The 26241-nt window shown below is 46.9% G+C and overlaps 1 protein-coding gene across 6 annotated transcripts in view; it reads right to left on the reverse strand.

Annotated features, from left to right (window-relative positions):
* The window catches only part of Snap47 (synaptosome associated protein 47), a 71799-nt gene that overhangs the window by 16052 nt on the left and 29506 nt on the right, over positions 1–26241 (reverse strand). For all 6 annotated transcript variants that reach the window (XM_042284107.2, XM_042284108.2, XM_006997226.4 and 3 more), the window contains exons 2-3: positions 14792–15333; positions 6318–6808 (exon numbers count right to left, since the gene is read on the reverse strand). In XM_042284107.2, coding sequence (XP_042140041.1) covers positions 6318–6808; positions 14792–15288 — 988 coding nt within the window. In that variant the 5' untranslated portion in view covers positions 15289–15333. The remainder of the gene's footprint in view (positions 1–6317; positions 6809–14791; positions 15334–26241) is intronic.

Here is a 26241-nt window from a genome sequence, read left to right on the forward strand (position 1 = left end):
GGCTCCTGGCGGCTGCCATGGACCACCTGTTCTTTCTTTAGAGAGCAACTCCGGCCACAAACCCAGAACTTCCTAGGCCAGATAAGGTCTGAAATTGAAGTCGGATCTCTGCTCTTCCCTCCAACAGGGGGCACTGTGGATACAGAGCATTTTCTAGGCCGGGAGGAAACAGGAAGAGTGCGGAGTGTGACAAGCAGCCCCTCCAGTGGCTTTTACTCTTCTCTTAGCTAGACAAGGTCGAGCAGCCTGGAGCTCACTGCTTCACACCAGAAAAGGAGAGGGAAGAAGGCACACCCAGGGGAGCTCCCTGGGCTCCTCAGTCACCGAGACATGCCTGTCTTCCCCAGGAAAGAGACCAGGTGCTTCCAGCCCAGCACAAAGTTCCCTTCGCTCTGCGTCTCTTCCAACTGTCTCAAAGGCAACCCTCCTGAAAGAGGCGGGAGTAGCCGGGTGGCGGTGGCACACGCCTTTAATCCCAGCACTCAGGAGGCAGAGGCAGGAGGACCTCTGTGAGTTTGAGGCCAGCCTGGTCTACAGAGTGAGTTCCAGGACAGGCACCAAAGCTACACAGAGAAACCCTGTCTCAAAAAACTAAACAAACAAACAAAAGAGAGGCAGGAGCAGCTAAGAACTGGCCACACACCCTCAGGAGGAAGGCAGGCAGGGTGAGGACAGGTCCACAGGACTGGTAGATGAAGAGAGGTGAACACTCTCTTCAGCTCATACACTCTGCATGTTTTAGTGCGGAAATCCCCTCTACCAAGTTACCAAGTAGCAGAGTTAGGACCCATCACTGGGACAGTGGTTTTCCCACTACACTCTAAAACAACAACAACACAAACAAAACTGATTACAAATGTGTGTTTGCAGCGTGCTAACGTGGGGGTGGTAGCTAAGATCCTCCCATCCCCAGCTCCCAGGGCTCACTGCTGAGCCTCTGTCCGTGGGATTAGCTGGTATGGCACTGCTTTACAGCGAGTGGACACAGCTACCTGGGCTGGAAGCTGGGAAGAGCAGAAAAGGCGTATGAGCAATCATCAGCCTGAGGAGATAATGGTAGGTAGGCTTGGGGTGAGAGCCCAGGACAAAGAGGGCTCTTCCAGGTGGGCGAGAGGGCAAAGGATACCCAATCACGGGCCCAAAGAACCCCACTGCCTGCAATTGGGGTCCCTCTGCCTTGCGCCGGCCAGCTCATGTATCTGGGGCACGGTGATCCTCTCAGCCTGATCTGTAATTAGCTGTGTACACTGTGATAGTACACTGCATAGCCTCGGTGCTCCTGGGATGCTGAGGCCTTTCCCCAGAGCCTCTTGGGATCCTTAGCCGCAGTATGGATTCAGGAAGCGGAACTCCAGAGCTGCTGACCATGGCTACCACACTTCAAGCTACAGGAGACTCTGCCTGAAGCTACAGAGAGACTCTGCCTGAAGCTACAGAGAGACTCTGCCTGAAGCTACAGAGAGACTCTGCCTGAAGCTACAGAGAGACTCTGACTGAAGCTACAGAGAGACTCTGACTGAAGCTACAGGAGACTCTGACTGACTCAAGCTACAGGAGACAGCCAGATTGGCAGGCACTTCCCCAGTGACTGAAACCTCAGGACTGATCCTGACTGACGGGACTTCAACAAACAGAAAGTCAAAGCAAGACTCTCCTAATGGATGTCACTAATGACCCACAGGCACATGGAGTCTGGGATGTTTTCCATGACGGTGGGGTCAGCTGGGACCCATCTAAGCCGCAGAACTCTGCCACCTCCAGGGCTGGTTGCTGACTTGTTGATCCGTGTTTTGAAACATCTGAGAAGAATTACTGTGGCTCTGGGCAGGGTGGTTTCTATCTCTCTAGTCACTAATGATCTGTTTAGTAAAAGGAGCAAAAAACGGCCCCGGCCGCGAGGAAGACTGCAGGGGCGTAAGACGGTCTCAAGGGTAGTCAGCTGGCGAAGGGGACAGACACTGGCCCCCACAGACAGCCCTGACACACAGTCAGAGGAAAGGTCCCATGCCTGACCCCGGCAGAGCCCTCCTGTGGGGCCGACCTAGCCTCACATTCCTCATCTGTACTTGGAAAGCAGCTCCTCCAGCCGGGGCTGCAGGCTGTAGGAGGCCCGAGAAACTGGTACGCAGGTCAGGAAACACAACGCACATTCATCCACGGGGTGGGAGAGTGAGGAAGGGGAAACCGAGGGAGACCAGACTGTGTTTCCACAGACACCTGTGCTTCCACAGTGACTCTGTAGCACTTAAGTACACTGGAGCATGGAGACCACAGGTGCCTGAGGGCCACGCCAGGGCAGTGCTGTGCAACCCTGAGGACCCTGTCTTTGGACCCCAGGAGCACCGTCACTCACAGTGCCACTCATGTCTGTATCCCCACAAACCCTGCCCTTGGGCCCAGAGACTGCCATCAGGCAAAATGTAGTACCTGTATCATCAGAGGCCCTTGTGAGAGCTCAGGCAAACACTGCACAGGGCTGGCACACTTGAGGACCCTCCTGGGGTGCCGTCCTGGCTAGTTTCTAGGTCAACTTGCCATAAGTTAGTCATCAGAGAGAAGGAAACCTCAATGGAGGAAAGGCCTCCCTAAGATCGATCTGTAGGCAGCCGATAGGGCATTTTCTTAATGATTGATGGGGAGGGCCCAGCCATTGTGGGTTGGGCCACCTCTGGGCTGGTGGTCCTGGGTCATATAAGAAAGGCACCTAAGCAAGCCATAGGAAAGGCCAGCCCTCCTCCAGGGCCTCTGCATCAGCTCCTGCCTCTGGGTTCCTGCCCTGCTTGAGTTCCTGCCATGACTGCCTTTGATGATGAACTGTTATTTGAAGTGTAAGCAAAATAAGCCCTCTCTCCCTCAACTTGCTTTTGCTCATGGTGTTTCACCACAGCAATAGAAACCCTGACGAAGATGAGCCATCTCTGCCTTAAAAGACAGCCTAGAACAAGTTGATCATGACCTCCAGAAGGGAGTCCTCCTATAAGTTTTTCAAGGCACAGTCAGAGCCAGGGAGCTCATGAACCCAAAATCACAGGACCCTGGGGCTCTGGGGGCAGAGGCAGCCAGGTGGAGGTAAGAGACTAGGATGCTCCTTGGACGTGACAAGGGAGGCAAACTAACATTAGGAGTTGATAGAAGAGCACATTTGGGGTTGGGAGCAACACAGGACTCAAAAATGTTAAAACTCAGTTTATAAGCTACAAAATCCAGGATACTTTGAAACGATCTATGCACAAAAATCACTGAAGAAAATGTATAAAATCACCCCTGGCCTATGTGAGTAAGGCAGACATGAAGCAGCAGTGAGTTTCATATGCAGACTTATGCTCCATGGATTCATCACTATTCACAAATATTCCATGATCTGAAACTCAAGAGTCTGAGACACCTGTTAACACGTGGCATCAAACAGGAGATAATGACCCTGAGATCTGGAATCATCTAAGCTCACATGTCTCTAAGGATGCTATGAAGAGAAACAGCAATCAAGCTGTGCTGTCCTGAGACAACATGCCAATCTTCCTGCTCTCCAGGCCCAGGCTCTTGATACTGGCGGCCTCTGTGGTCTGTAGGAAGCATTCACTACAATAGTCTCTGGGGAGCTAGCTTCCCGGGTCAAGTTTAACTCCAGCAGCGGAAGCTCGCCATGCTTCAAGACTGCCCCTGTGTGGCCACAGGCACGCAGCACACCTTCAGAGGAGGCTGGGGCCTGGGACCTCAGTCAAGGCTTCCACCTACACTGCCTCCAGACTCCACCCCCCAGTGGTAAGATAGAAGCCGGCTGGGCACTGCGGCACATGAAGGTGTGGGCAAGGTGTGGGCAAGGCGCCAACCCTCCCACCAAGCTGTGGGCAAGAAAACCACCGAGTTCCCACCTACTTGGAAGCCATCTCCCCCACTAGCCCTCAGTACATGTGAGCTTCCTGCACAGACCAGCCAGCTGGGAGGCACACCCATCCACCAGAAAGGAGGACAGCGCTTCCCTCCTAGGACACTCCAAACACTTAAGGAAGTCCCCAGGGGACATAAAATAACACAGCTTGTCACGCTCCTAGTGTTCCCTTCATCTCCCACAAGAGTCCCCATGCCCCTTGTGAAGGACAGGTCCCCAGTAACTCAATCAAATCCCAACAGGCTGTTGCTAAGAGGATGGTTACGAAGACATCCTTGAAGCCAGCCTCTCTAAGGGAGGCTGGCCTGCCCCAGCTGGGAACTGCTCCCATCAGGAGCGGGGACAGGAAGTACACCCAGGGCTCTCCTAAAGACAATGCCGCCATCTGGACGGTGAACACTGCAGCTTGTGTACAGGCCTAGACCGTCTGCTGACACTAGGGAGTCAGCAGAACTCCCACCGAACAAGACCCACTGGATGGATGGATGGATGGATGGATGGATGGATGGATGGATGGATGGATGGATGGATGGATGGATGCCCATCTTGCAGTAGACCTATGACTTCACGAGTTATACAAGCCACCAATCCAGCGAAGTTATGAAAACCTCTTGAGGTTACCTTACTTGTAGGCCAGTGACACCTCCTTAGTTCTCCCTCCACGGGGATAACTGCCACCCTCCTAAGATATAATGTCTCCTTCCTGAAGTCCCCCCAGGGGGGCACTCCCTCCCTCAGTCATCCTTCCCCGGGGCAGCTACCGCCCAGTCACAATATCACATGCCTCCTCCTCAACACTGTGCACACCGGCGGCTTCCATCAGCCCCTTACTCCTTCCTCTACTAGGACAGACCCCACTTCTTGCTTCTCTGCTTATACCTCACTGGACACTCCGGATTTTCTGTTTTCTTTTGGGATGAGTACTCTGTCTGCATGGATGCCTGCATGCCAGAAGAGGGCATCAGGTCCCACTTTAGATGGTGTGAGCCACCATGTGGGTGCTGGGAATCAGGGCCTCTGGAAGAGCAGCCAGTGCTCTAACCACTGAACCATCTCTCCAGCCCCGGACACTCCAAGTCTAGAGAGCCTCTATTGAAAGGGCCGAGCATAGAACACTGACAGATGTCCAGCTTCACACTGTAGCATCTCATCTGCTACACTTAGGTCCTCACCTTGCTAATCCTAATTCAGGAAAACTGAATACCATGGTGAATGCACATATATCATGTCCAAATGCACTAGCCCTATCCTGGACCTTGGTGTTAGGTTCTGCTGCCCCATTTGACCCAGTGCACAGCACCTGAACTTGAAAACTCAGCTCTGTGTCCAAGAATTCAAGGATACAGACCTCTACAATGCACAACTCAATGCCAAAGGATAGTGGTAGGCTGGTGGAGGACATGTCAGGGTAGGTGTGGGTCACACCAGAATGTATCTGAGAGTGGCACTTCTTGAATTAGGCTGAGCAGAGACAAGGGCTCAGGACCTGAAGCTTCCTTTGCTTGACTTACCCAAACCCTTTGCTATTGTTCAGATGTGGTCTGAGTGCTCATCTGCTCATCTGCTAGGTGCTAAGTGACGTTGGGAAGTGGTGGCACCTTCTGGGGGAGGTTATCAGGTCTTAAGGATACTGTCTTTGGGAAGTACTATGGGATCCACGTAAGTTTCTGAGAAAGATGTTGTAAAGGAGAAAGCCTGGCCCTTGAATCTCCTCAGCATCCTGTCTTGTCAAGCACACTCACCATGTGTATCTGCCATGTGACCCTCACCAGAGACCAAAGAGAGCTGTCCAATCCTGGGCTTTAAGTTTTCAGAATGGTAAGCTACCTAATCTTTTCTTTATATAACACCTAGATTCTGGTATTTTGTTAAAGCAACACAAAATGGGCTGATAATACCTTTGACTACACTATTCAGTTTTCTATACCACAAGGAAATATCCAAACAACCAGCAAGAGAAAAGATTTACTCTAACCCAGGGTTCTAGAGAGTGCCAGTCCAAGGTCAAGTGGCCCCTCACGCTTTGGACCTGTGGTGAGGCAGTCTATTACCACAGGAACAGAACTGCTCACTACCATCAGCGTGCACGAAGACAGTTGGGAAGAGAGAGCAAGCCTCCCATGATCTAAGGCCCCCCAAGGCCTGTCCTTCTAAAGGCCCCACTGTCTCTTTATAGTGCCACCCTGAGAGGTAAGTCTTTGGGAGACATTCAAGACCCAAGCTTTGGCACTGCCCTATTCTGAAACCCAATTATCTGTCAAGGACAGGTACAAGTTGGCAGCCTGGAAGGGTTGCACAAGCCCATGACTGCCTGCCAGCTAGAGCCAGCAGCTGCTGACTGATGCGCATGCTGAACACACACCACAGCGTGCTGAGTGAGGCTCTAATTTTGGAAGTCCGTACACGCACCGCCCTGCTGGCCACTCACCTGCATGCCGAATGGAGCAACTCGCCTCTGCAGAGGAAGTCTGGGCCCTGCTCCTGAGCACTAGGGCATCTTCCAGGAGCTCAATCTTCTTGCTGAACTGCACTTCTAAAATGGGAATGACCTCTGGCATCTTGGCAGATATCAGCCGATAAGCCACGTCTGGCTTCCCAATGAACCGCTGGCGTATGCTGACCTCGTAGGGAGAGTGAACCTTGATATCATCCACATCTTCCCTCTCAAACCTGTGCAGGAGCAATGAACTGGAGTCATGGATTTCCAAACCAGAAACCAGGACAGTGAGCTTTCCCGGCTTGGAATGAGACTCTGTTCTCTGAGAAACAACAGCAGGGACTCTGATCACTACCCCTTCCTTTCCAAAGGGCTCACAAGAGGCTTCAGAGACACCTTCCTTGGTCTTGGCTTCTGCCGGTGTCTTCCAAAGCTTAGAGCTAAAAGGCCACCAGGAAGGAGACTCCAATTCTGTGAGCAATCTAAAAGAGCAAAGAAACCATGGAAATTAGAGACGATCAGTTTTAAGGTGTAAGCCCCTCCTCTTTTTTTTTCTTCAGAAGACTGCTTTGATCTTTATAGAGCAGGTTACCATTTTATAGTCCATCTTCCCCAACAAGCACTCATGAAGCAGAAAAAGCAAAGGGTGGGGACCTGAGGCTTGGGGTGGTAAGCACACCTGCCTAGAGGGGACCTAGCTAACCAAAGATACAGCAAACATGTGCATATGACTCATGTTGTTCTTTCCACACTACGCCTTGACCTGGAGAGTTCTGACTCAGAAGCCATCCATGAATTCATCAACCCACCAAGCTATCTAGAGCTGTCTGCTAAGCTTTCTGCAGCGTGGAAAAGCCCTGTCGACACTGTCCAAGACAAATGGAGGCACATGTAGCTACCAACACTTTATTTATAGCCATAGCAACTGAGAACCTCAATTCTTAATTCAATTAATTAACTGTTTGTAGAGCTGGGGAATCAAATCCAGGGCTCTACATCTAAGCCGCTTCCCAGCCTGATATATTCAATGTCAGTATAGCTAGGGTCTACTAGACTGCACAGCACAACTGCAACACCAAGAAATACATCCAGTGCTTCAAATGGAGGCAGGACAGAAAAAGCAACTGTCGGGGGCTGGAGAGAGAGCTCAGCGGTTAAGAACACTGGCTGCTCTTGCAGAGGTCCCGGGTTCAATTCCCAGCAACCACACGGTCGCTCACAACCATCTATAATAGGATCTGATGCCCTCTTCTAGGGTGCAGGTATATATGCAGAGCACTTACACATAAAATATAAATAAATAAATACAAGTTTAAAGAAGTAACTATCAAGAAGAACAAACAGAAAACATAAGGCAGAATTAACTGTGTTAAACTGAACCAGGACCAAGTGAAAAGACATTATCAGCTTGGAAGAAAAAGAGGCAGCTACAGCTTGTTCGCAAAAACACTGTAAAACAAGAAAGAATAGAGTTACAGAAAACAGAGAATTGAAATATACACATAATACACAGGATGCTAGCAGTAAATGATGCTACCAGAGGCTCTGTATGATAGAGAGGAAGACTTAACATTAAACATATATGTACCAAATAACACCACTTCAAAATTCATTAAGCAAAAAAGTTGACAAAACAGACAACCACAGCTGTAGATTTCAACAGTTACATTTCTTTCAATGGCTGATAGGACAAAATGACACAAAATTAGTAAGAATTGGAGTTTTGAACAGTATTGTGGCAGCTCGGCCTGACTGATATAGAATAACCCAGCATCCGATGAATGCACGATGCTTTCAACTGGACACAGAACACTCATGCCAGGGACTGCAGCTAGGTGCAAAGACACTATGTCCAAAAGACAAATACAAATCTGAAAATATTTGCAGATTAATGCACATTGAAGTACATGTACCATAAATGCAAAAAGGAAACCAGAAAACATTTAAAGGGGATGAAGCAATGGCTCAGTGGTTAAGAGCACTTGCTACTCTTGCAGAGGACCTGGGTTCCTTTCCCAGAACACACATGGTGGTTTATAAGTATCTGTAACTCCAGTTCCAGGGGACCTGACACCTTCTTCTGACCTCCAAGAGCACAAGTATGCATTGATATATACACAGACATAGATTCAGGCAAAACACTACATATAAAACATCTTTAAAAAAAAAAAAGAAAATACTTAAAGTGAATAACAATAGAAATACAACACACATGAGAAGCAAACATGATCCCATCCGAGAGAAGTGAGTTTCCAATGTGTATATGTGTATATTAGAAAGGTTTACAATTGGATGGTAGTAGCACACACCTTCAATTCCAGCACTTGGGAGGCAGAAGCAGGCAGATCTCTGTGCACCAGGCCAGCCTGATCTACAGAGTGAGTTCCAAGACAGCCATGGCTACACTGAGAAACACTGTCTCAAAAAACCCAAAAATAAATAAATAAATAAATAAATAAATAAATAAATAAATAAATAAATAAATGGCCTAAAATTAGTTATCTAAGCTTCTATTTCAAATTGGTTTAAAATGAAGAGTAAAACATACACAAACAAAGTAGAAAATGTAGAGATCAATGAAATTAGAAGCAGTTAAAAAAAAAACAGGAAAAGAAAGAAACTGGTCTGGGGAGATGGCTCAGTGGGTAAGGAACTTGCCACCAAGCCTAAAGATTTGGGTTTGATCCTTTGAACTCACATGATGGAAGGAGAAAACTGACTCCAACTTTCCATACAAATGCTATGGCACATACATGCCTGTATACACACAGAGAAGATAAAAAAAATTGAGTGATCTGTGACTTTAATCCCAGCATTCTGAAGACAGAGGCAACTAGATTTCTGTGAGTTAGAAGCCAGCCTGGTCTACAGAGTGAGTTCCAGGTGAGCCAGGGCTACATATTGAGACTATGTCTTTAAAGAAACAGAGAGAGAGAGAGAGAGAGAGAGAGAGAGAGAGAGAGAGAGAGAGAGAGAGAGAGAGAGAGAGAGAGTCAAAAGTGAGTTCCTATAGAGAAAATATAAATTTCTGACACAGGACTGAGAGTGGCGGATGGTGGAAAGTCTTATGGACATTATTCTCAGTGCCAATAAATCTAACAACTTCTCTGAAATGTACAACACTGGACAGCCCAACCTCTGAAACTCAGGCAAGGGAAAAAAACTGAACAGCTTGAGAAAGAAACTAAACCTGTAACACCGACACCAGAGAGAACACCGTGGCCTGAGCGGCTTCACTGGTGAATTCTGCCAAAGATGAAGATCAACCACTGTCTGTCCACAGCCCTCCATCATACAGGCCACCTGACTCACCGCCCCAACGCCACAAGACGTATGAATCCCAACACAGTAAGATGCCTCTAAACCAACAAGTACACCTGATGACATGAAAGTTACTCGCCCACATATAAGAGGTCTTCGTCTCAGGAAGACGAGGATGGTGTAACGACCGGAAATGAACCAGTGGAACTCATCTCACTGACAGTGAAACAGGAAAGCTATAAGCTCATTGGAACAGCATCGAGCCTGAAGAATTCCATCACAGAAAGAACACTTCCTCAGTCTGATACAGGGCACCTACAAAAAAACTTGAACAATATGACACCCCCCCCCCCCGCCCCCGAATGAAAATAATAAAGCAAGGAGATTCCTGAATGTGCCAAATTTTGCAGGCATTTCTCAAGTATGACTTTCTGAAATACATTTGGTCCTTATCCTGTTTCCTAGGAGTCTGGAAGCAAAGTGTATTCCATATGCTGATAAACCCTCTGCTGGCCAGCAGCCCCTGGAGAGCTCCCAGGTGGGGCTGGTCACTGAAAGATCAGGGCTGGGTCAGAGGGTGGGGACCCTCAGCCTCATCTCAGCCCCTAGAGAAGGAAGAAGGGTTGAAGGTTGATTGGATCACCGATGGCCAGTGGTTTCATTAATCACCCCATGTAATGACGTGTCTATAAATCCCCTAGAGACAAGTTCAGAGCTTCCCAGGAGCTGGACGTGTGGAGGTCCTGGGGGGCAGTGGCCAGGGAGGACATGGAAGCCCCGCCTCTTCCACACACCGGACCTGTCTTCACCTGTATCCTTGGTAATTGTCCTCATGGTAAACCAGTCAACACAACTTCTGTGGGCTGCAAATCAGTGCAACTCACGGGTCAAAGGAGCTAATGTACAGCCGTTTGGGGGGGCCCTCCCTCTGCGAGCCCTTCACAGTTAGGCTGCTGGCTACTATGTTCTCCAACAGGGGTGCCAGGGGCTTCCTTTACTCTTTACCACCGTAAAGGCTCTCTCAACACAGGCCTGGGACCCAGCACGAGGGCTCTGCTCACCCCTCAGTATGTCCACTCTACTTAAGTATTATAGAACTGGAGGCACAACAAGGTGGGCCTGGGGACCTACTGAGTCAGGCAGGAGCTACAAACCTGTCTGTACAAACCCACTTCTTCAGACTGCCACAAGTGAAAATCTGTGGCTTTCCCATGCAGCATTTGTCGTTTTGTGCCTTAGTTAATTGGCTCACAACCCCCAGGTTCATCTATATTGCTACAAATAGCTGGAGTTTATTCTTCATGGCTGAGTAACATGTCATTGCATAGCTACACCATGTTCTCCTTATCCATGTGTGTGCGGGACACTGGCTGCTCCGACTAGATCATCTCTACTCGAGCCCACTATGCTGACCACTGTCACTGTGTCTTTGTGACTGTTCACCACAGCTCTCCATAGAAACAGTCCGTTAGTTCTGCTCTGGTCCCATCTATCCTTTCTATGTCTCGTTTCCCCATCCTGGCATGGGAATGCAAACTCCTTCAGGCTCCTACTGCTATTCTCCTGTCAAGGGGATGGACCCTTCTTGTCAGTTAAAACGCTTGCTCTCACGGGTTGCTCCTAGTTAGGTGTGGTGGCAATGACTAGAAAAGTAACAGTTCCTCACTGCCAACACTCTTGTCCCTCCACCCTCCTCCCACTGGATCTCCTCCCTCTTCTAGAAAGTCCAACTACTTTCATGCCCCTCCGCCACCTGCTTCTGTATGTGAGAGAACATGCAGAATATTTCTTTCTGAGTCTGCTATTTACCACAGCGTGCTGATCTCCAATCCCTCCATTTCTCTGTAAATGATACACAATGTCATCCTTCTTTATTGCCAAGTAATATTCCATTGTGCGTGCGTGCGTGCGTGCGTGCGTGCGTGCGTGTGTGCGTGTGTGTGTGTGTGTGTGTGTGTGTGTGTGTCATTTTCTTTATTTGTCCATCTATTGATAGACACTTGGGTTACTTCCTAGTTTGGTTACTATAAACGACACCACAATCAACAAGTGGTAAACAAAAAACAGACTACCAGATCATGTTTTTCCTTTATACACAAGTCCTTCCCTGTAAGTTCTGAGGCTGGAGGCCACTCTCAGTGAGGAGCTTTCCAGGCACCATGGTGGACAAGGAACCAAACATGCTCAGACCACAGAGCACTGCTCTCAGACATGGAAGGTGTCTCGGTCTAGCCTACCATGGAACAGGCTCTGTGATACTGAAAAATAGGCACACACTGAAAACATAAGAGGCCAACAGTTGGGGCCTCATACCAGGACATCTGCTCTAACACTCAGGTCCAGAAGCTCTGGTTCTGCTGTGGTGCCTATGAGAGCTGGACCTGGGGCCGCTGGCAGGAATGAGGGCTGGGCCAGGGGCCGCTGGCAGGAAGTGTGACACGACAGTGCAGAAAATAGCAGATGGGCAGGTAGGAGGGGTGTGGCCTCTCCAACCTGAGCTGGGGATGGAGAGGGCTCTTCAGGGGTGAACTCTGTCAGGAATACTGAACAGACATCAGGGAAGAGTCAAGCACTGAGCCAGCGTCTACAGCGTGACCAGTCCTGTAACAGCAGGATCTCACTTCTCTCCAACTCATCTGCATGGAGAAGACAGAAACTCAGATGTATCCAGTGTGTCCCAACAGGAACCAAAAGCAAACAACAAGAACTCTAACTTGGCAGACTATGAAATACGCTGAACTATCCCGAGTTCCCGGAAAGTACAAATCCATGTGCACAGAGGCTATGACATGTCAACCAGAAGAGAAGACATAATGAAAAACCCATTCCTGGGACACATGGGAGTTTACTCTCTACGTCCATTTTATCCCATTTCATCCTGAGGACCAACTAAGCCGAGGGCAGAGAGAACAGAACTCCACTCTGAACAGTCTGCAGGTTCTGCTGCCTCTGCTCCTGTAACAAGCCTCACACACGACAGCCTCCATGGCATGGTCTTACTAAAAGAATCTCTTTGGCTTGGTAAGAGGAGAGGATGTGTCTTCAGCCCGGTCATAAGCTCTCTCTGAGCAAATCTCTAACCAGGCGTGGACTATGGCAAAGGCCATCACACCTATGAAGCTCTGAGAGAGCCTGGACATTCCACCACACAGCGGCTCAGGAGCACTGCATGCTCTTTACATACACAGCCTTTCATCCATAGGGAACACATGTTCCCAGGTCCTGAGGAATAACAGAAACAAAGGACAGTATTAAACCCCATATAAGCTGTGTTTCTAATATGCAGACTTACAATATACTTATTTGCAGACCACACATACTATTACTACATTGTAATAGGAATCACGTGAGTAGTCTTCCTCTCAAAACGTCTCCCTGTGTTTCGCTCGGCAGCCTCTCCTTGGCATATCCAATTGTGAACGCCACTATTCTTGCACACTAGGATCATTTAAGTAAAATACTTCTGAACACAGCACTAAGACACCTAAAAAATCTGATAACCAAAGTGGTTGCTGGTGACTAACATGGCCGTGAACAGTGCAGACAGGCCAGACAAAGGGCTGATCATATCCTAGGAGGCATGGGCTCATGTCTGAACTCTCACCAGGCTACTCAGAGTGGCACCGACACTACAGGTGACCAAAGAGGTCCATTTTTACCTACTCTTTTCAGGGGGGACTCTGGGATAACCAAAACAAGAAAACAGAACTACAGACAATAAGGTTACAATTGCAAATATCAGAAAGAGTACATTTCCAACCTAATTTTTGAAAAAGAAGTATGGGAATTTAAAACAAGTTCGAACTTGGTGTGCTGAAAAAGAACACTCTCAAAGGTGGGCCTTAGGAAGACTGGCCAGGGAATGCTCTTCAAGGACTACAAGCTGAACACCACTTCCCTAAGGACAGGGGAAGACAGCCGAAAGAGTGTAGAGACTTTTCTATACACCAGTGGCAGGAGCCGCTGGAAATCCAGGGTACCAGCATCCTCCTCTAATAGCTGGGATGGAATGGGGTCAGAGACAGAGCAGGCTGGCTTGGGGGAAGACACAATGACCCTACACCTAGCCTGCGCCCTTGGGAGAAGACACTGTTCAGCAGTGTCTAATGGAGCAGGGGCAGAAAGGAGAGAAGACAGCTGGATCCTCCATGTCAAGGCAAGCAAGGCCTACAGAGCTCACACTGCAGGAGGGAGGCAGGGACCCAAGATGAGGTTTTATTGAAAGTCTAGTCCTGGAAGTCCCCCTACACAGGGACCCTGGGACAAATGCTTCTGATTAAAGACAGAAAATAAAGAAACCCAGACAGAGAAAACTAGAAGAGATAGGTCAACATAAAAGAAAAAAAAGGCAGCTGGGCAGTGGTGGTGCACATCTTTAATCTTTAATCCCAGCACTCAGGAGGCAGAGGCAGACGGATCTCTGTGAGTTCGAGGCCAGCCTGGTCTGTAAAGTGAGGTCCAGGACAGCCAGGCTGTTACACAGAGAAACCGTGTCTTTAAAAACCAAAACCAAAGGGCAACTGAAATGCTAAGTCAAAACAGGCAGGAAGCAGTGCTGGAGTGTGAGTCAAACAACATATGCCGAGCAAAACTAATTCTTAGATGTTAAAATCTAACGGAAATAAAAGAAAAACCCAAGAAGTAGAAACCAGGATGAAAACAAAAGCAAGATGAAGAGAAAGCACAAGACACCCAATGAAGGACAACTGAAAACAGGAGCTCCGAACGGCTCACATTGTTAAAGTGATGTGAAAAAGTTACCAAAGAAATAATACAAACAAAATTTTAAAAAGCCCATTCTGAAGGACAAACTCAGTGAGGGCATTTCAAAGTACATACAAAAAACAAACAAAAACAAAACTATTTGTCCCCATGAAAGCGGATCACCACCAGGAGGGACGTCTCCTGCTCATGACCTGAGAACTGGGGGCATGACTAACCAGCACACAGAAACCACACACATCGACAGAGCAAGACCCCTCCCTGTGCAGCCCACCACAACATGAACACTCGCCTCCCTACTCTGTAAACCCAGAGGATCCAGGTGGTGACAGGCGGAGGCTCTCTGGGCCGAGTCCCACACAGTCCACACAGCAGGTGCACAGCCTTTGCTCTGAGTACTGGAACTGTCCTAACCACGAGATCGCCGAGAGGACTCCCTGCCTTCTCCATAGAAGCAGAGCAGACTTGGGGGGGGTGCCCACCTGTCAGCCACATCTAGATCTGACTCCATCTTCTCCAGGCCCCTCATGACGCTGTCTAGCTGCTCGCCCTGGTGATGAAGGACCTTTGATGTGTCTTCCATGCGTCTCTGGGAACTGGCCATCAGTCCCACCAGCTCCTGGCCCCGGGTCCTGGGGGAGGGTGTGTGGGCAGCAGTGCCTGGCTGGGACAGGAGCAGCTCCCTCCAGAAGTGCTCGATGACATTGAAGACCACATTGCGACTGGGCCGCAGTGAACTGAACCAGTGCTTGGCCTGGCCCTTCTCCAGGATCGTGATGGCACTGAAGATAAAGAGAGACGCCTCCTTCCTGATCTCAGTGATGCTGCAGAGAGGCAGGCCCACAAGGACCTCTTCAGTTCTGTCCGCACTGAACTTCAGTGAGTGAGGCGTCAAGGTCAGTTTCCCAGGAACCCATTGCTTCTCAAGGTTCAGGTAATAGGAACAGGGCCAGGAGTGGACACGCACATCACTACTCATCTGTCCCTAGGCAGCTGGACCACACGGAGGCTGTCGTGTCTGTTTCTGAGGGAAAAGAAACAAAGTGGGCGGGTGAGGCTGCAATACATCAATTTCCTTTAGATTACAGATAGCAGGAGGTTGGCCAGGAGAGAAGTACAGTCTCCAGGGAGTTCTAGGCCTCTCTGCCCAGCAAGTAAAGGGTAGAGAGGGCTGAGATCAGAACCAAGAACTGTGCTTGTCCCTTACTCTTTACATGAAACTCTCCACTCCTGTGCCCACTGGGCAAGCCATGAAGGGATCAATCATTACAGACAAGGCCCCAGATCCTTCCCATGCATACAACCTGGCGGCTGTGATGTCCCTATCACTGTCTATCTGTACAAGGTCCTCCTGGGGATCCCCTTTCAACTCTCTGTGTATGTATCCAACTGCTTACAGAAAAGTCTTATAGACACGTGTCCCCCTCCTGGACAGCCATATCTCAGAGTTACCTCTAGAGTCACATGTACATGGATGCATTTATATGTAGATAGTGTTGTGTGGCCAGAAGCAGTGACGCACGCTAGCTTCATTTTCTTCTGCTTCTGTCCACCCCCCAGTAATGAGGATCACACCGAGATGCATCCAGGAAAGTGGTCTGCCGCTGAGCTACAGCCCCAGCCCTTGTTTTGAAATAGGGTCTCACGTGTAGCTCAGACAAGCTTTGAACTTGCTATGTAGCCCAGGGTGGCCTCAAGTTCCCTGTGCCATACTTGGCCAGTACCAGAAGCACTGGCGTGTGCCATCACACCTGGTACAGTTTGCATTTCATATTTATAACTATATTCATCAGGGCAGTCATAAGTCATGGATGACAGGTTTGAATTAACACTTATAGAACATGTTGCCCAATCCTCTTTGTTCAGATACCAAATTAGTCAAGACAAGAGGCTCCACACTGCAGTCTACGGTACTGACTGGGTAAGCAGACTTTCCCACCTCTCCCTGCCTATGTTTCTCTGTGTCTGTGTCTCTCTCTCTGTCTCTCAATTACAGTCTTTGTGTGATATGACTTTACTTCTTAGGAGCTATCTTAGCATGATCCCTCAAATCCTGAACCCAGCTGTGGGCCACAGGGACACTGCTGTCAGTCCCCAGGTCTGTAAGGCCCTGGCATGCAAGTGACAGGATGGGCAGTAAGTATGCAAAGGTAGCACCGGCAAGGCCCCAGCTCCTGTGATGTGGCGTCCACGGGGATCTCACTCATTCTCTCCCTGAGCCACCCTCTGCACAGCCGATCCTGGAGATAAGCACTGTCCTAAAGCACTCAGGTGGGACCAGCCCCAAAGAGGCAGAGCCCTGTGATGGAGTCCCTCCCCCCCCAAGGGTGAGGTCTCCCCGAGCAGTCTGGGCTGCTACTTCATCTTCAGTCACATGTTTTACACAGTGTCAGGTGGAAGTCCTGAGGTGTGAGGACATCTATGCTGGAGGCTAAATGCTCTTAAAGTTTGTCAGGAGTCTGTGAATTCGGTGTCAGCAGTGGGTCCAGAAAACCTAAGAGGCTGTGGCCTGCCAACCCCCTCTACTTCTGCTGCCCAGGGCCACCAGCTCCCCTGAGCAGACCTGGGTCTACACAAACCACCAGGTCAGGAACTAAGGTGAGAGCTAAATCCCTCAGGCTGTCCACAGCAGGAGGGGAGGCAGAGGTGGGTCTACCAGAGGAAGACTGCGCTTGAGGAAAGTGGCTGAGGAGAAACCGTAAGTGTGTAGGGAAATGATGAGAAGAGGACACAGCAGAGCAGGAAGGAGCCCAGCAGTAGGAACACGCCGCACTGCGGTCTACTCCAGCCCCTCTCTGGGGGACCTGGGAAGAACCAGGGCCAGCAGCAGACCTACAGGCCTAACTGTAGGAGCCCATGCACTCAAGGGTTTCAGTGGAGCTCTCAGTGACCGCTTCGCTCCAACAAATGACCTCACATCGATCCTCCCAGCCCTCAGAACCCAAGCTGCTCCAAAAGTCACCGATAGATGTCAATCTGTTTTAGGGGGCCAGTAGCTACCCCAGGCAGAGCACAGACTTCTTGGTATACTGTGGCGCCAACGCCACAACCATGGCCTTGCCTGCATTCACCTCTCCCATACATTATATGTTTGAGATTCCCAGCTACTGACACCAAAGTGCCACCATCACCTGTGGTTACTAGTGTCACAGGTGATCACCCATGCTGCCCAGTGGGACCTGGGGAAGATACCATCAATGTCATGAACGCCAAGACCATACCTACCTGTGTCATCACCTACACGTGCCCCACAGGACCTAATGACAGCACCCTCCACACTCTGTAGCATCAGAATTTCAACTGCCACCATCATAAGCCCCAGAGTCACCCACGTATGCGGGGCGTAAGGAAACACACATTTGGAATCCACGTCCACTGCAAATGTGTGCACCTGCCCTCCCACACTGCTGCGGACTGGACTATGCAGGACTAGACAGCAGTGGTGGGACTGACGACACCTAGAGAAACTAGAGGCCACCCGCCCATCTTCACCCGTAAGTAAAGCCCCAACACCGGCACCCTCGATCCTATCTAAATAAAAGTCTTTCCACAAAACTGGAAACGGCAACTATTATGCCAGATGTGAAGACATCAATGAAGACATTTTAAAATTGAGGATACACGACACCTCTAAAGGACACAGTAATTCTCTAGAGATAGAGCTCTGAAGCCTTCAATAAGATGTTGACATCCAGATCCAAGAAGCTCAAAGAATCCAAAAAAAAAAAAAAGAGCTTTTTCAAAGAATATTAAAGTCAAAATGTCAAAAGTGCAAGATGAAGACAGAATTCTCAACTACCCCAGAGAAACGGACAAATGAATTCTCCTAGATGAGCAGAAACAGAAAGGACCTGTCACCACCAGACCACTCCGTAAGAAATGCACCAGGAGCCGGGCGGTGGTGGCGCATGCCTTTAATCCCAGCACTCGGGAGGCAGAGGCAGGTGGATCTCTGTGAGTTCGAGGCCAGCCTGGGCTACCAAGTGAGTCCCAGGAAAGGCGCAAAGCTACACAGAGAAACCCTGTCTCGAAAAATAAAAGAAAAAAAAAAGAAAAAAAAAGAAATGCACCAGGGGAAAAGGATGAATACAGGGGTGCCCAGGGAGGCTAAGGAGGAAGACTATGAGTTGGAGGCCAATTTGGGCTACGCAGCAACAGTCTGGGATACAGAGGAAGACCCTACCTCATCAAACAAACAAAATGGGGGAGGGGTGGGCTGGGAAGCAAAGGGCTAGAGAAACGACTCAGCAGCTAAGAGTACTTGTTCTTGCAGAGAACTCGGTTCAGTTTCCAGCACCCACATGGGTGCTCACAATCAAGCATAGTTCTCGTCAGGGTACATAATATTCTCTTCTGACTTCCGTGGGCACCAGGCACGCATGCAGTGCACAGATATACATGCAAGGAAAATACTTACACATATAAAATAAATATATCAAAAAAAATAAAATTACTTAGAAAACATTAATAGCCTCAATTCTCCAATCAAAAGACATAGACTCGCTACATGGATTAAGAAACAAAAACACCCTTCTGTTGTCTTAAGAAACCCATCATACCTTTAAAGACTGGCACCATGTTAAAGGGAAAATAGGGAAAAAAGTATTCTAAGTAATTAGGCTGAGGGTGCAAGCAGGCATTGCCATTCTAATACCTGACAAACTGGACTTCAAACTAGAACTAATCAGAAGAGATAGAGAAGGGTACTTCATTCTGACCAGGGCATCGATTAATCAAGAAAATGTTACAATACTAACCTAGATACACTAAACTCTGACACTCAATTTCAAAAAAAAGTGTAAGTGGAATTAAAGACACGATTAACATAAACCAATAATAGTAGGTGACTTCAACACCTTACCTTCTCCAATAGATAAGTCCTCTAGAAAAAAAAATTTAACAGAGAACCCTCAGACTTAATGACATCTTATATCAAATAGTCCTAACATATTTACAGAACATTTTACCCAAGCGCCAGAGTATATTCATTTGACTCAGCAGCACGCGGAAGCTTCTGTATGATCATATGCTGGAACGCAAAACAAACTTTCACAAATGCAGAAAAATTGAAATAATTCCATGCATGCTATCCACCCATTATGCAATGAAACTTAAAATCAACAGCAAACAAAACTCTAGTAAGTATTTAAACTCATGGAAATTAAACAACTCATTACTGAATGAGTCAAGGAAGAAATCAAGAAAAAAAATTAAAATATTCTGGAAACTAAATGAAAATTAAAACACAAGACAACAAAACCTCTGGAATACAGTAAAGGCAGTCCTAAGCAGGAAGTTTATAGCCCTAAGTTCCTACATTAAAAAATCAGAAAGGACACTGGGCAGTGGTGGCACACACCTTTACTCCCAGCACTCAGCGGGCAGAGGCAGGTGAATCTCTGAGTTCAAGGCCAGCCTGGTCTACAAAGCAAGTTCCAGGACAGACAGGAGAAACCCTGTCTTGAAAAGAAAAAAAAATCAGAAAGAGCACAAATAAATAACTTAATGGTGCAACTCTGGCCTCTGGGTTTATATGGCATTCACATGGTACATGGACATATCAGACATATACTCAGGCAAAACACTCACATACATAAAATAAAAATAAAATCTTTTAAAAAGAACACTTAAAAATAAGAATTTGGAAAAATAAGAACAAATCAAATCCAAACCCAGTAGATGGCAAGAAAAAATAAAATAGAAACAAACAAAACAATACAAAGAAACAATGGATCTAAGAGCAGGTTCTTTAAGAAGGTAAACAAGATTGACAGAACCTTGCAAAAGAAAGAAAAAGATGACCCAAATTAAAAACCAGAAATGAAAAGGAAAACATTATAACAGATACCAAAGAAATTAAAAATATTAAGGAAATTTAAAAAACTTATACTTCAATAAGTTGGAAAATCAAAAAGAAATGGATGGATTTCTTGATTCAATCAAACTACCACAGTTAAACCAAAAGAAACCAACAACCTAAAACAGACCCTAACGAAGGAAGAGACTGCGCCAGTAATTAAAGAATTTCCGACTGTAAAAAGCAAAGGTCCAGACTGACTCAAGAACTACAACCAATATTCCTTTTTTCCTTTCCAAACTTTATTTTTATTTGTATAGGTGTTTTCCCTGCATGGATGTTTGTGTACCTCGTGTGGGTGACCAAGGAGGCCAGAAGAGGGTGTTGGATCCCTTGGGATTGGAGTTGCAGACAGTTAGGAACTGCCATGTGGGTGCTGGGAACTGAACCCTGGTCCTAAGGAAGAGCAGCCAGTGCTCTTAACCACTGAGCCACCTCACCAATACTACTACTTTTTTTTCTCTCCCTGAGACAGGGTTTCTCTGTGCTGCCCTGGCTGTCCTGGAACTCGCTTTGTAGACTAGGCTGGCCTCGAACTCGGAGATTTGCACCAATATTTCTTAAATTATTCAAAAAAAGAATAATTTTAAAAAGGGAGACGTATTATCTCCCAGAAATGAACCCCTTGATTGGCAATCCAATCCAAGGTGGTCTGCTCTGGAACTATGTACGCACAAATAATAACAATGGACTCACAGGTTGTATTTCATATTTGTATATATGTGTACATATATGTAACAATAATAATCAAAGGAAAGAGGCTATCGATTTGAGATGGGGGGGACAGGAAGGTTTGGAGGGAGGGGGCATGGGAGGGACTGGAGGGGGAAAAGGGCAGGAGGTAGGTGATGTAATTATATTTTAATGAAAAATGTAAAAAAAAAAAAAAACTAAAAAAGAAGTCTCAGTGGGTAAAGATGCTTTCCTCCAAGCCTGACCACCTGGATTCTATTTTCAGAATCCACAGGAAGGAGAAAATTGACTCCTATAAGTTGTCCTCTGACCCCCACGTACAAGCAATGGTACTCATACACCCACATACATACATACATGAATGCGTGAATGCACCATACATGCTCGCGCACATGCATACAGAGAGGTATAAACATATAAAAAAGGTTTAAGAAAATCTTACACTAGAAACAAAAAGATGATGACCACCATTATGAAAACACAAATGCACACAACTCACAAGCCGCACCCGTTAAATACTAAATAGAAAGAAGATACTAGTATGATAGAAAACTATCAAATCTCAATAATAAACAGTAATAGAGATGGAATGGGACAAAAAGCAGAAAAAACAATTAGAAAGCAGTCACACCGGCAGGAAGTCCACCCATATCAACAATAACCTCAAATGTAAATGGACTAAAATCACCAGTCAAAAGACACACTGGCTGAATTGGTTAAATATAAGACAGGAGCTGATTATATGCTGTGTACAAGAAACTTGCTCCACTGGTAAAAGCATACACTGAAAATTGAAGCATTTGAAAAAGATGTGCCTTATAAAAGGAGACCACAATGAACAGAAGTAGCTGTACTCGTGTTAGATAGAGCAGAAATAAAATGTAAATTTTCAAAGAAGGGTCACTGCATATTGATAAACTATCAATTGAGTAGGAAGACAGAACTACTGTAAATATATATTCACCCAATGCTAGACCACCAAAAAATATAAGCAGAAATCATTAGCTCTATAGGAGAGGTAATTCCAGGAACACTAACAATTGAGGACCTTGATATCCTTTCATCAATGAGCAGAAAACACACTCAGAGAATCAATGAAGGAAATCTGAGTTGAACCATACCGGAGAGCAAACAGACCCAGCAGGTATTTGCAGAATACATTAGTCAGCAGCTACAAAACACAGTCCTCTCATCTGCACATAGCACACTCTCCAAAACTACATCCACTGTTAGCACAAAGCAAGTCTTAAATTAAAAAGTACCATCACGTCTACTCTCGGATGACAATGAACAAAAACTAGAAATACACAAGAACTGTGGTGAACACATGGAGACAGAACAATATGCTCCCAAACAATCAATGAGCGTCCGAAAGAATCCACAAGTAAATTTTTCTTGAAATAAAGATGAAAACATCCTGTGTTAAAATTCATGAGATACAGCCAGGTGGTGGCGATGCACACCTTTAACTCGGCATTTGGGAGACAGAGGCAGGTGGCTCTCTCTGAGTTCCAGGCCAGCCTGGTCTACAGAGCGAGTTCCAGGACAGCCAGGACCACACAAAGAAACCCTGTCTGGAAAAACCAAAGGGAAAAAAAGGAAGGAAAACCAACTGCCATGACAGGCTAGAGAGATGGCTCAGGGCTAAGAGCTCTTTCAGAGCTGCCTGGCTCCCAGCACTCACACTGGGGGGTCCACAGCCACCTGTAACTCCAGCTGTGGGGAATCTGATGTCCTCTTCTGGCCTCTGTGGTCACTGTTCTCATGTGGCATACACACAGACATACACATAAATAAAAATAAAATAGATCTGCTCTTTAAAAAAGAAACTACAACAAAAAAATTAATATTATTTAATTAAAAATTAATTAATAAACATGGGTAACAAACTGGAAAAATCTAAAAGAAATGCACAATTTTTTAGACATATGCAACCTATTCAGACTGAATAGAGAGAAAATCTAAATGTACCAGTAATAAAAAATAAAATGGAAACCATAGTTAAAAGTCTCCCATAAACATAGCAAGCTCCAGTCAGCCAAGGTTACATAGTGAGACCCTGTCTTCAAAAAAAAAAAAAAAAAAAAAAAAAAAAAAAAAAAATCCAAGGGCATGATGACTTTTTTCAGCTGAATTCTACAAAGCATTTAGAGAAAAAAAATAATCTAATTTTCAAAAATTTAAGAAACATTGACAAAGAAAGAACATTGCTAAATTCTTTTTATGAGGTCAAGGACTATCAAAAACCACACAAAGATACAACAACAAAAGAAAACTGGACCCCTATACCCTGATGAACAAGGACATAAAAACTTTCCAAAAAAAAAAATATAGTAAAAGCCAGGCTGGTGTAGAGGGGCACACCTGCCATCCCAGGACTTGGGAAGTTGAGGCCGGAGGGTTGGGAGCCTGGTACACACAGAGAGAATTTGTTTTGAACAGGAACCAAAACTAAAACACACAGGAAAAAATCATTTTAGTTTAAGAAGGTGTGCAAAGCCAATAAATGCATGAAAAAAATGTCCAACATCTTTAGCTACCGAGAAAATGCAAATCAAGCTGGATGTGGTAGCTAACACACCTGTAATCCAAGCACTCAGGAGGTAGCAACCCAAGGATCAGAAGTTCAAGATCATCCTCAACTACCTATATGGTTTGAGGTCTTCCTGGGCTACATGAATTGCTGTCTAAAAAATAAGGGGCGGAGAGGGGAGGGGAGGGGAGGGGCAAATCAAATCACATTGAGATTCATCTCATCCTAGTCAAAATGACTGTCATCAAGAAAAAAAAGCACATTATATGAATATATGAAAACATAACCATGAAGTTCAGTATTTTACACAATATATGCAATTTGTTATTGCTGTTTCGAGACAGGGTTTCCCTGTGTAGCCCTGGATGTCCTGGAACTTGCTCTATATACCAGGCTGGCCTTGAACTCACAGAGATTGGTCTGCCTCTGCTTCCTGAGTACTGGGATTAAAGGTATGTGCTGCCACTGCCTGGAACAATGCATACAAAATTTTAAAAGATTAATATCCCTTAGAGCTAGAGAGAGCACTTGCTGCTCTTCCAGGGGCCCTGGGTTTGATTCCCAGTACCCATATGGCAGCTCACAACTGCCTGTAACTCCAGTCTCAGGGAATGCACACCCTCTTCTGGCCTTCTTGGGCACTACATGCACATGATGTACATACACACACAGGAAAATATTAATACACATAAACCAAATAAATAAATATCCAAAATAGATAATGAGCTTAAAAACACCAAAGTTGCAATTAACAAGGGTTAAAATATGAATGAATGTTTTTCACAAATTATACAAAGGAGCAAGCATGTGAAAACTTGCCCACTGATTGCATCATTCCAGTAAGAACGGCTATTATCAAAAGAATAGGGCTTGGGGATTTAGTGCAGTGGTGGAGCGCTTGCCTAGCAAGTGCAAGGCCCTGGGTTCGGTTCTCAGCTCCGGGGGGTGTGGGGGGGAGACAAAATAAAAGAATAACGAGGTTCTAGAAACATTCTTCAAAGGTAGAGGACATCCTTCCGCAGCACTTGCCTAGCACATGTGAGGCCTTGGGTTCACCCCCTGGTGTTTGTGGCGGAGGGCTAAGGACGGTAAGTGCTGGCAGGCAGGGCAATGGAGAAGTGGTAACCCTTACACATCACCCATCTTTGCTTACTCTTCTCAGCAGAGTGACTGAGCTGGTAAAATAGAGAGGAAAGTGGTAACAGCGGCAAAGGCAGCGGCAGCAGCAGCAGCAGCAGGTTATCTTAGGAGTTCCAGAGGCTGGCTGTGGTGGAGCAGAGGTGGTCAAATACAGACTGGGAGCAGCTGGAGACGACGAACCCGTCAGGTTTCCATCACTGGAAGCGGTGAGGGAGCTGCCACGCCTTAACAGCCAGGAATTCAAATGCCAGGGATGAAAGCTGTGACTCTGGCCTGTCAAGACCCAAGCAAGGGTCCCAACACTCTATGCCTCAGAACTACAGTACAAAGTGCTGCTGGAGCATAGTGTCTCAATACCTGAGGCCCATTCCAGACCTGCACGACAAGCAGCAGCAGCAGCAACCGCCACAGACTACAGCAGCCGCCAAGTACAGGAGCCACTGGTAAAGCTCAGAGCAACAAACCTTCAACCTGAGTGTGTAAAGTCACATGGCTGGCTTCTAATAGGGAAACAGGTCCCTAGTCCCAGAGCTTGGAGTTATAAGGCCTGGATGTGCCCCGCAGTACAGCCCCGTCAGCCCTTGGGCACTCAGGGCTCAGGACCGCCAGCACAAGGACTTCTCACCTCGTCACAATCTCTGGATAAAGCAGAAGGACTCCAAACAGCTGACAAGGACACAGTGTGACACATCTTGTTTGTTTGACTGAAAGCTCTTGGAGGACAACAGACTATATTTTATTCAAGGTTCTGGCTCAGCGACTTCCTTGTGATGGGTGTTCATTTTTCAGTTTTTGTTCGGCTGGGACACAGTGGGCATGGTGAAGGCCCGTCCTGCTTGGGAGTCCTGTGGATGGCAGCCTTCACCAAATACTGTATGAAACAAACTGAAGAGACCAGAGCGACATGGAAGCTCACCCATCAGGGACGTGAGGAGTCTACTCCCGTGTCTTGGATCCATCTTTCCTAGGACCTCTAGGGCAGTGGTTCTCAACCTGTATATCAGATATTTGTATTGCGATTCATAACAGTAGCAAAACTACAGTTATGAAATAGAAAGGAAATAAGCTTATGGTTGGGGTCACCACAACATGAGGAACTGTATCAAAGGGTTGCAGCATGAGGAAGGTTGAGAACCACTGCTCTAGGGGATCACCATACCAAGCACCTGCTACCTGGCCTTGGCTAGGTATCAGTTAGACATATCAGATGCACAGAAACAAGCAGACATACCAGGGAAGAGGAGCAGCAGAAGAAAGGACACCTTATTCACAGCACCCTTAGTATATACAACAGGAAAGCACCAGTACAACAAATGTGGATTTGGCTTCTCTAATAAGCTGGCCCAGGTTCTCCACAAACACACCCTAGACCGTTCCTCCAAGAGCAGACCCAGATTTCCCTCTCGGTATGTGTCACTCCTACACGCCAGGAATCACAGCTCCACCAGCTCCAAGACCTGAAGCTAGGACCTTCCCGGAAGAAAGTTGCCAAACCAGCTAGCTATGAGAATTTTGTCATCATCACAAATAAAAGAAGATACGGAAAACTCATTTTTCAGAAAAGGATTTCATAGATAACTCCCAAGTTGCAGAGGACAACCAGGTCCTATGTGGGACCTGACAGGCCTCCTAACAACCTGTCCTTGGCCCGACCAAGGGGAACCACCACATTAAAAACAAACAAAACACCTTGAACTCTTACATCAGGA

This window comes from Peromyscus maniculatus, chromosome 8, assembly GCF_049852395.1.
Source record: "Peromyscus maniculatus bairdii isolate BWxNUB_F1_BW_parent chromosome 8, HU_Pman_BW_mat_3.1, whole genome shotgun sequence".
Classification (NCBI taxonomy): domain Eukaryota; kingdom Metazoa; phylum Chordata; class Mammalia; order Rodentia; family Cricetidae; genus Peromyscus; species Peromyscus maniculatus.